We start from the raw sequence: 11,033 nt of genomic DNA, 5'->3' as shown, positions 1-11,033 counted from the left end.
GTTCATATTTTTATTCAAAGTTCAGAATCAAGATAAATTTATTACGCTTATGTTTCTTATGATAACTGAGATAATGCTGCTAAATTTATTCTTTCTTTACCTTGAATGTCATTGCTCTATTTTATTTTTTATATTTTGGTATTTCATATTTTGTTCTAATGTTTAATATATCTGCTGTTCATATGTTCATTTATTAGTGTGTTATATGATTTGAATGTTTCCCCGGTTTTAAAATAAAGCACAGCAATGATATTTGAGTGTATTTTCCCTTTTCAGGAAAAGTATCGAAATCGCAATTCTTGACTAGGTATCGGTATCGAAACAATAATTTTGGTATGTGAGATGCCAACAGAAGTGGAGAGCATATGTTGTCACAAATGGAACTAATTACGAATTAATTACAATTACTGCATTATATTTCCTGTTCACAAAATAAAATAATACTACTGATGAAAAACAGGTTAAACACTTTAGTTTCCATATAACTATATACTATGATCCAAGTTCATCAGAATACATTAATTCCCAACTGAGAAGTTAGTCGCAGAAAAAGAGACCAGTGGGAAGAAAATAAAATTAATACATGATTCCTGTTTGACGAAACTCATTCCACACTGATGACATATAATATTTCTCTCAAATGAATCCTTGTGTTGATCAAGATCGTGTTGAAAATATGCCGTGTAATTTTCTCATGTGACAGTTACGGTTTGATCTTTGAGTAAAGCTTTTTCCACACTGTTGGCAGGTGAAGGGACTCTCTCCAGTGTGAACTCTCATGTGGGCTTCAAACCTTCCTTGTAGATCGAAACTCTCTCCACACTGAGGGCATGTATAAAGTTTTTCTCTTGTGTGAATTCGTATGTGTTTGTTAAGGTTTCCTTTCTGAATGAAGCTCATTCCACACATTTGGCAGATAAAAGGACTCTCTCCAGTGTGAATTCTCATGTGCCCTTTAAGGTTTCCATGTTGACCAAAACTCTTTCCACACTCAGGACAGATGTAAGGCTTGTCTCCAGTGTGAACTCTCATGTGAACTCTAAGGCTTCCATGTTGACCAAAACACTTTCCACACTGTTTGCAGGTGTAAGGCTTGTCTCCAGTGTGAATTCTCATGTGCCTGTTAAGGTTTCCTTCATGAGTGAAACTGAGTCCGCACTGTTGGCAAGTAAAAGGCTTGTCTCCAGTGTGAATTCTCATGTGCACTTTAAGGTTTCCATTATGATCAAAACACTTTCCACACTCAGGGCAGTTAAAAGGCTTGTCTCCAGTGTGAATTCTCATGTGCACTTTAAGGTTTTCTTTACTTTCGAAACACTTTCCACACTCAGGGCAGATGTGAGGCTTGTCTCCAGTGTGAACTTTCAAGTGCCTGTTAAAGTTTCCTTTTTGATTAAAACTTTTTCCACACTGTTGGCAGTTAAAAGTTTTCCCTTCAGTGTGAACTTCAAGGTTCCCATGTTCACCGAAACTCTTTTCACAATGAAAAGGGGTAAAATAACCTGTAGTTCCTGTTTTATGAGCAGTCTTCTGTGAGAAAGTCTCTTTAATCTGTGGCCAACTCAAAGATTCTTCTCCGGTTTTAAAATCATGATGAGTCTCCTTTTGTTCATTCGCCTCCTTTTCACTTGGTACCATGTGCTCCACTTTCAGCGGCATGAGGTCTATGGTGAAATAAAAAACAAGTTTAATAGCGCAAAGAAATTATATTATAAAACATAGTTCTGGTTCTTGATTCGGATTGGTTGAGCCGTATTCGAAGCAGAGGTTAGCATGACACTGGTTCTCTCAACAAAAAGTCTATTGTATTTTCTCTTAGACTTTTGGATTATCACAAAAAATATCATTTAATTTCAATATATATATATTTTTTACATTGAACATTACAAATAATTAAATTATTATTAATTGTGAATTATAATGGAGTTGTAAATAAAATATAATGAAGTAAAATATTAGGATTTAAAAACATTACTATAATGCTATCAAGATTTCAAAGAGCAGGGTGAATTAAGGTTGATTGTGACGCTTCTCCAAGCCATTTCAATGACCGAAAGTGTGCCTTTCATATGATTTTGTAAACTATTCGATACACACAATAATAAAATAGGCTACTGTATAGTTATGGAGCTATATTGCATAACTGCATGTAAGTAGCTACTCCCCAACACTGCCAAGCGCTGCATGTTTCTGAAGCTCCAGGGATCATACAGTGGCTCCCTCAAGAGGTTTAAGAAAATGCTAAGTGTCATGGCAGTGTGTCCAGTGCTACAGTTGGGCCTGCTACCAACTGCGCCTGAAATGGACGCCTGATTATCAGGGTAGATCAGGCCTGTGTAACAGCAGGACACCTTGGATGAACATTCAATGGGTGGACCAGGGATTTGCCCTGGGAATGGTCTACAGGAGGAAGGCAGTTTAGACAAATGCTTACAACACAGGTTGAGGAGCTCTGTGCAAAGGGAAATTGATGTTCAGTCACTGGTCAAAAGCAGAAAACAGTCTGCACATCAACTACCAGTAGAGCACCTCTTGTGGTGTGCCCAGCTCAACCTACCAGGCATACTGAACCAAGGAGTGGCCATGTTGTCACAAAACAAGGTCTCCTGAGAAGAGTAGATACACAGACAGTTCAGAAAATATTAGAAATTTTCGGAAATAGACCTCTTCGCCTCAGAAGACAATTCTCTCTGTCAAATCTATTATTCCAAGGACAAGGAAGTGCTGGCCTACAAGCTGGCTCAACCTCCTCTACGCTTTTCCCCAGTTGCCCTGATTCCACAGGTAATCAGCCAGATCAGTGAACAGAAACACAAAGTGCTCCTGGTGGCCCTGGTCTGGAGAAACCAGCATTGGTTAACAAAGCTGTCACAGCTGCTTATAGCAGCCCGTGGCAAAAATTTAATTTATTCTGAAGCGGTCTCATCAGTGCTCTATTGGGTATTACTTTTGATTGCTGTTACACATTTTAACTTTATGAAGGACAATATTTTCCTAAACTGATTAAATATAAATGTCTCTATTTATGTCGAATTCTGACATTTGATCAAGATCAAAATCACTATCAACAAACTCCATCTGGCCACTGCAGAGGAAACACAGTAGCTGCATCGAAAGTGCCATTTATATGTATTTACTCACTGTTAAATGAAAATAGGTTCCATTAATTCATTTACTCAAATGCATACGGTATTTTCCGGACTATAAGTCGCACTTTTTTTCATAGTTTGGCTGGTCCTGCGACTTACAGTCAGGTGCGACTTCTTTATCAAAATTAATTTGACATGAACCAAGAGAAATGAACCAAGAGAAAATATTACTGTCTACAGCCGTGAGAGGGCGCTCTATGCTGCTCAGTGCTTCTGTAGTCTACACTGAAAACATAGAGCGCCCTCTCGTGGCTGTAGTTGGTAATGTTTTCTCTTGGTTCTTGGTTGTAAATAAATGCGACTTATAGTCCAGTGCGACTTATATAGGTTTTTTTCCTCATCATGACGTATTTTTGGACTGATGCCACTTATACTCAGGTGCGACTTATAGTCCGAAAAATACGGTAAATAATGTTATTAGATTAATGTTTTACTTTGTTGACATACAAATACGAAATGTTGGAAAAATGCAATGACACTTTCAAATATGAAATTAAACCACCAGTAGTTGGTGGCAAGTCACTGTCTTAATGAGTGAACCATTGATTCAAAAGATTCGTTCAAACAGCTGATTCAGTCAATAAATCAAGCTAATTACCATTTTTATAAATGGCTCACTGAGTCATTGACTTGTTCAAAAATGAATCAATTTAGTATTGAAACACTGTTGTGTGTTGCTCGGAGATGCACAACTGTTCTGCTGTGGCTTTGCTTAAAACTATTTACATTAGCGAAATGGAGCAAAAACGATCCGTAATGCGTTTAAAATGTAAGTCCGTTTTTTTTATAACTTATTGATTTTATACAACTTTAGTTAAATAAATATCACATCTGCAATCAAAAGCTGAAAGTCAGAGAATATTATATAGAATATTTATCTTTTTTTCAACCGTAGTATTTTTGTTCATGTTTGTTTCTTTGTGTGTGCTGTTGCAAATTTTCCAAGTTCTTTAGATTTATTTCTCATGTCTCTGAGGCAAGTGAGCCTGGTCTCATGAAAATGTGTATCAATAGCTTTGATGCACAACTTTTTTTTTTTTTTACCGTGCATAAAATATGCACCTACCCCACAACCCTGTTTCTGTCGGTTTCTGCATGTAAATAGTACACTAAATGGAAACACACAGTCATGAGATCGGTTTCGGCAAGTAGCAGGTTCATTACTCCTACATATCTTAGAAGCAGCTGTGATAGTGATGTGTCGTTCGTGAACGAATCGTTCTTTTTGAACGAATCTTTTAGGTGAACGAATCGTTCTCATTCACGTAATCCACTGACTTATATTTCTCGTTCAGTGAAGTTCCTCCCTCCACAGCAGCGCGGCGCTATAAGCAGCGCATGCGCAGCTCAGTGAACCGGGTAACAACCATTTCATCCTGTCAAAGAATTACTCAGCATCGAGCCAATAGCCTTCGAGTATGAGATGTGACAGAGTATGTGATTTGTTGAATGTAGTGAACGAATACGCCCTTCAATGAACGAGTTTCATATGAGTCTGAACTAGATCTTGAGATCTTATCGTTCGTGAACGAAATGACTGAACTGGTACACATGTCGTTCGTGAACGAGTTGAATGATTTAGTACATCTCGTTCGTGAATGAAATGACTGAACTGATCCACATGTCGTTCGTGAATGAAATTAAATGGTACACAGTTTATCTTGTTCGTGAACTAAATGAATGAGAGTAAACCAGGTTAGTCTGCCATTTAGCATGTCAATCTCGCAAAATGCAAAGTGCACATAGGCTTGTTTTGATATTTAGCAACCCCACGTTTAATCCCCGATTTATGAATGTGAATATATAATATACAAACTGTCTGACCAAACAATTAAAATGCTAATTAGGCAAGAAAACCTTAAAAAATAATACCTTGCAAAATAAGTTACAAGTACTTCTTAGGTTAAAATTAAAATTGTAAGGAGTAAAATGTATTTTTTCCTTCGGAAATGTAATGAAGTACAAGCATAAGAAGTTAAAGTTAAAACTACTTTAGTAAAATACAAATCCCCCTAAAGTAATCAAGTTAAGAAATTAAGTATTTTACACTCTTGAATGTGCTTAATTTTTATGCATTTTTCTGTAAAGCTTGTCATTTTAATAAGAATCAAGCAAGAATGAAAACCAACCTGTTTGTTCCTCAGTATCTTCTTGTTTGACTCTCAATGTTTCTTCAATCTTCACGTCTTCAGTCTCCTCTTTAATAAACGCCATCTTTATAATAGTGAGTCCAAACACACAGAAAACTCCTACTGAGATCCACACACTGTCATGTTTAAGATGAGAATAATTCAAGATAAATCACTGGCTGTGTCTCAATCAGCTCTAGTTCAGTAGTCAGCACACTGGGAAGGGACTCAAAAGAGTGATAATGGCTTCAGTTATCTCTGGTTTCACAGACGAGGATGAAGACTAGATTCAGACAGAAATGCAAGTCTGAACTCTTTCAAACACAGTGTTGGGCAAGTTACTCTTAAAAGGAGTAATCAGTAATTTTATTACATTTTCAAAGTAATCACGTTACTGTTCTGATTACTTTATTTCAAAAGTAATTCGCAATTAGTTACATTACTACATTACCTTTTTTCCCTATGAAATCCCAGCATACACGCTCCAATAAATCTTTATTATTAAAGCATTATCATTCACAGAACACTGTTATTTTTAACTAAAGCAAGCACAGGCTGCTGCATGCATGATTTGGCAGAATGCAAGCAAAGAGCGCTGCATTTATAATTCATCACAATCTCACAAATCTCTGTTATAACACAATACATATATGCATAATTAATATTTCATAATATCTAATATTCGTGTTATAATGAGAGGAAACGTGAGCATGCAAAATTTCAGCACTGCATTGCTCAACGCTGCTAACACGTTATAGCCTAAACAGAAACTAATCGTTTGTGTTTTATACTAGTTCATGTTGCTTTTGCGCAATAGATGAATAACAGTCTATTTGTTTTAGATATTTTATGTTTAAATATTTCTATTTTACTAGAGTCAAGTGAATCATTTATTCTCCTGACTCCGGCACATATACTAGGGATGGCTGACGCGAAACTAACGTTTCGACACAGTGTCGAGATCCCGAAGCGTAGATGTTTCGAAACACTGCTCCGAACTGTGATTCAAAACACCCATGTCACGTGACTATGGCTAAACGAAGCTTCTGCGCGTTTCATAAGTGTCTCGACCGACAGGTGGCACGCTTGCCGAGTCTGCGTTTGATTGACAGGGGCGGGAACAAACCACACAATCGCACATCTGTCTCAACTGCCACAAAGTTTAAAAGAGGAGTTAATGCACCTTCACCTCGTGGGTTTTTGTGAGAGGAGAAAGGTTTTGAGATAGCGTTTACGATTTATTGACATTTATAGTGCGATTTAGTTAGTTATATTTAGGTTACATTTAAGTTAAATATATTTACTGATAAACTAAAGACAGTGACAGATAGTTAGGATAGATATAGTGACACATTTATATAGGCTAAGTTAGATATTGACAGATAGCACAGTAGTTAGAGATATAGAATTTAGATAGATTCATATATATATAGATAGATAGATTCATAGATATATAAATTTATATATAGATTCATATATTAATATATATATATATATAGAGAGAGAGAGAGAGATTCATATATATATATATATATATATATATATACTTTCATAAATATATAGATTCATAGATAGATAGATATATATAGACATTAATAGAATAGATAGAAATGGAGGCTCCACAGAAGAGATGCCGTAAATCTGTGGTGTGGGAGCATTTCCATTTGGAAACCCCAAATAAAGTGAGATGTATGTATTGTGATAGGCAGCTAGCCTACTTCAACAATACATCATCCATGATGCGCCATTTGAGGAGCACTCATCCTGCCATTTTGCAGTGTGCAGAGGATGGTAACTTTCCCCCTGTACCTAGGCCTGCTACTGACACTGCTGGGCCATCTAAACAAGGTATACTTTATTTGATATAATATGTACTTCATGTAACACTGTTTAGAAAGTCCATAGTTTTAACTAGACTTAGGCTTGTGTCCACCAGCCTTACAACGTAACGTCAATCTTTTCCAAAACTCCCAAACAGCTTCACTCTGAATATGTAAATGTAACATCTCACAAACTTAGTCACTGTATTACATAGATATTTTTATAGGCTTGAAGACAACATTTTGGTTTTCCTAATTGTTGTAATTTTATATTGTATTTGATCTGTCTTTGCACACTGAGCATAAACTTTTCCAAACTTGAAAAAGCTTTTATTTTTTTTTAAATTTAGTTTTGTGAAAGTACTTTTAATCTTTTATCTTTATTTTCTTTTAAAAGGCAGACAGAGGGAATTGGATGAGGCTCTTGTAGACATGGTGGTAAAGGATTTGCAGCCCTTCACTATCGTGGAGGATGAGGGTTTCATGGCTTTTGTGAACAAACTTGATCCAAGCTATGTCCTCCCATCCCGGAAGGCACTTAAAACGATGGTAACCGAAAGGTACAACATTTCTAAGGAGAAGACAATGGAGGACCTAAAAAAGGCAGATTTTGTTAGCCTTACAGCTGACATGTGGTCCTCCATTAATATGGACGGATACCTTGGTGTTACTTGCCACTACATAACACCAGAGGCAAAGCTGGCAACTGTTGTACTGGGTGTAAGGAGGTTTTACCAAACACACACAGCCCAGCATCTCATGGAGGCTAAAGCTTTGCTAATGGCCGAGTGGGGAATAACCACCAAAGTTCAGTGTATGGTGACTGATAATGCATCCAACATGATCTTAAGTGCCCAGCTACTGAACCTTCGGCATGTCCCATGTTTTGCCCACAATTTAAATTTAATTGTAAAAAAGGCCCTAGATCAAACCCCACTCATCAATGAAATACGACAGAAAGCCAGAAAGATAGTGGGGTTATTTAGATCCAGCTGCAAAGCAAAGGACAAGCTTGTGGAGATGCAGGGCTTGATGGGCAGACCAGCTCTGAAACTGATGCAGGAGGTGGACACAAGATGGAACAGCACTTACGACATGTTGCAGCGCTTGTATGAGCAACGAGAGCCAGTGGGTGCAGCGCTATCAAATTTAAACAGTGATACTGCTCCGCTGACAAGTTTTGAGTATAACATTATACAAGAATCATTGTCACTACTGCAGCCTTTCAAACTCGCAACGACAGAGTTGTCAGAGGAACAGAGAGTGTCTGCTTCAAAGCTCATATCACTTTACAGGATGTTGCAGCACAAGCTATCACAGAAAAAAGGCCAATCAGCACAGGAATCAACTGCACAATTAGGTAGGCCACAATGACCATACTACTGTATGTAATGTATTGGCCACAACTGTCATATTATTTTTTATCAATATAACCAATATGGTTTGCTTGTGTTTTGAACAGGCACACACCTGCAAGAAGGTCTGCACTCAAGATGTGGTGGGTACGAGTCATTCAGAGCCTTGGCTCTGGCTACACTGCTGGACCCAAGGTTCAAAAATGTGGGTTTTGGAAATCCTGCCAAAGCCCAGGAGGCTGAAAAGCAGATCACACTGGAGTGTGCTTCGCTGATGCGTTCAAACACAGCAACTCCTGGTAAGCAGTTTCACTCTTCATCTGACATTATGGAGTTATGTCATCTGAATAATTATGTGACTTATACTTCATATATGCTGTCAGTTTAGACTTAGTAACTAATTGTTGTTTTTACTTTCATTCAGAGCCACAGTCAACATCAGGCCCATCATCATCATCATCATCAACAACAACATCAACAACAGAAACCCAGGACAGTTTATGGGAACTTTTTGATAGTCGTATCCATGAAACCCAGGCGACACACAGTGCCACAGCAGATGCCACAGTAGAAGTTAAAAAGTACCTAAAAGATGCATTTTTGCCAAGAACCCATGATCCACTAAGTTACTGGAAAGAGAGAGCTGTGATTTTTCCTCATTTGTATGTCCTTGCTAAAAAATATCTATGCATGCCAGCAACAAGTGTCCCTTGTGAGAGGATTTTTTCTAAGGCTGGAGAAATTATCAGTAAAAAAAGAAGTAGGCTAAGCCCTTCCACAGCAGAGCAATTAATATTTTTGAATAAAAATCTTAAAAAAAATAAAAAAAATTAGACCATTGTGGATTTATTTTTTTTATTCATTTTTCATGACCAAAATAACCTAGTTATTATTATGATATAGGATTATATAGGATATTATTATAGGATTTTAAAATATCACCACATTAACGAAAACAAAATATTTTTATTTATTTTTAAATGGCTTGTTGTCAGAGTTGTGTCAGATAACATGGGCAATTGGCCACTAGGTGTCACCGTGGAGATGGGTGTCGGTAAAGTTTCGAAGCCTCGAAACAAATACGGCACTTTGCTTCAACTGTTTCAGTGTTTCATGAAGCCTCGCTCTGCCCACCACTAACATATACGAGTCTCTACACCGCCTAAAACCAGGCAATAATAATCAATTCTTCTCAATGAATGAGTTCGTGTGGACGCGCTTTACTCTCTCAAAATAACGAGCATATAATCATTAGATAAAGCGCTATAATGTCACAGTCGATCTATTTTATGAAAATATTAATGAAACAGCTTTAAATCGCTTGTAAAAACTATTAAAAACCCCAAACGGTTTGCATTGATGTAAACACTCTTCATGTTTTAAAAGACAAACCTTTCTTCATCCGAAAACAAAACAGATGCAGGAGATCGACGCTGCCTAATGACGTCACAGCGCCGTACCAAAATAAGTCACAGGCCAAACACACACACCCCACACACAGAAGTCAAATATTGAAATATATTGATAATAAAAAAATTTTTAAATAGAATACAAATATTTTATAAAGTAAACGTTTTGAAACATATCAAAAACAAATATTTAAATATTTTTCACATACATTAAACATATGTAAATATATTTTTATCAGAAAAATGTACATATATTTATTTCCTTTATATGTAAATACATTTAGATATCAGATTATGCAAATATTTTAATTTGCAATATAGGTCCATATATTAATTTCTTATATTTGTTAACATATTACATTTACATGAACGTACAGCACTCTCTTCACCCTCAATATTATGACTGATGTACCCTTGAGTTCGGCACCAAACCCCCAACTGCTCCCAGAGGGGCCGCAGCATAAATGGCTGCCCACTGCTCCGGGTCTGTGTTCACTGCTAATCAGTGTTAAAATAAATTTTAAATTTTCCTAAACTGATAGTCATAACCATCAGAATAAAATAAAAAAACTTTTGAAATTTTTCAGTTTTTGTGCAATAAATTTAGAATATAAGAAAGTTAGCTTTAAAAAAAAAAAAAAAAATACTAAGTAAATAAATTAACTTTTCCATGGTATTCTAATTTTTTTTAGATGTACCTGTATAGTGCTGAGAAAGCAGATGAGTAGGTACTCTTGTTCAGTATTCGTGACTACGCCACTCCGATTTTATTTGGGTGGGACATCTCAGGCAGAGTAAAAGGGTTTTCCCACATGGCTACTCAAATAAATGAATATCATTAAAGCAGAATTACTATAAACACAATTTCAATTTTATTAACCAAATAATCAGGTAATTTTTATTTCAAACTGGCTAAATTTACTAAGGCTAGAATGGCCCATAACTGTAGAGGAGAAATATAAACTTAAAAAAAACCCCTCAAATTTTCATACATAGCACCTCAAGCATGAAATACCAAAACCACAACACACATGTGAGTGATGGTAAATATATTTCCTCCCTATATAGTTACACGGAGTAAAACTGCCAGTAATGGCCTAGTGTGCATATCAAATAAAAAAATAGTAATGGGACAAAAAACAAATTGAGAATAAACAAATAAACGATTCAC

The 11,033-nt window shown here is 36.5% G+C and overlaps 2 protein-coding genes across 4 annotated transcripts; one reads left to right on the top strand and one right to left on the bottom strand.

Moving 5' to 3' along the window:
- Positions 1 to 460: 460 nt before the first annotated feature.
- LOC127952445 (gastrula zinc finger protein XlCGF8.2DB) lies at positions 461 to 10,690 on the bottom strand. Of its 3 annotated transcripts, none has more exons than XM_052550904.1 (3): positions 10,561 to 10,690; positions 5,279 to 5,415; positions 461 to 1,664 (listed from the first exon to the last, which is right to left on the bottom strand). In XM_052550904.1, exons 2-3 carry the CDS (start codon positions 5,361 to 5,363, stop codon positions 658 to 660), a joined length of 1,092 nt encoding a protein of 363 aa, XP_052406864.1. In that variant the 5' UTR covers positions 5,364 to 5,415; positions 10,561 to 10,690; the 3' UTR covers positions 461 to 657. The 3 variants fall into 3 exon arrangements, with proteins under 3 accessions (XP_052406864.1, XP_052406863.1, XP_052406865.1); XM_052550903.1 differs by lacking the exon at positions 10,561 to 10,690 and adding an exon at positions 9,846 to 9,895; XM_052550905.1 differs by lacking the exon at positions 10,561 to 10,690 and adding an exon at positions 9,846 to 9,877 and having other exon boundaries at positions 5,279 to 5,363.
- On the top strand, positions 6,193 to 9,593 carry LOC127953081 (zinc finger BED domain-containing protein 4-like). Its single transcript, XM_052551975.1, has 5 exons — positions 6,193 to 7,126; positions 7,496 to 8,458; positions 8,561 to 8,752; positions 8,878 to 9,000; positions 9,484 to 9,593. Exons 1-5 carry the CDS (start codon positions 6,889 to 6,891, stop codon positions 9,591 to 9,593), a joined length of 1,626 nt encoding a protein of 541 aa, XP_052407935.1. The 5' UTR covers positions 6,193 to 6,888.
- Positions 10,691 to 11,033: the final 343 nt, after the last annotated feature.

This window comes from Carassius gibelio, chromosome B3, assembly GCF_023724105.1.
Source record: "Carassius gibelio isolate Cgi1373 ecotype wild population from Czech Republic chromosome B3, carGib1.2-hapl.c, whole genome shotgun sequence".
NCBI lineage: Eukaryota > Metazoa > Chordata > Actinopteri > Cypriniformes > Cyprinidae > Carassius > Carassius gibelio.
This window is presented reverse-complemented; position numbering and strand designations above follow the sequence as displayed.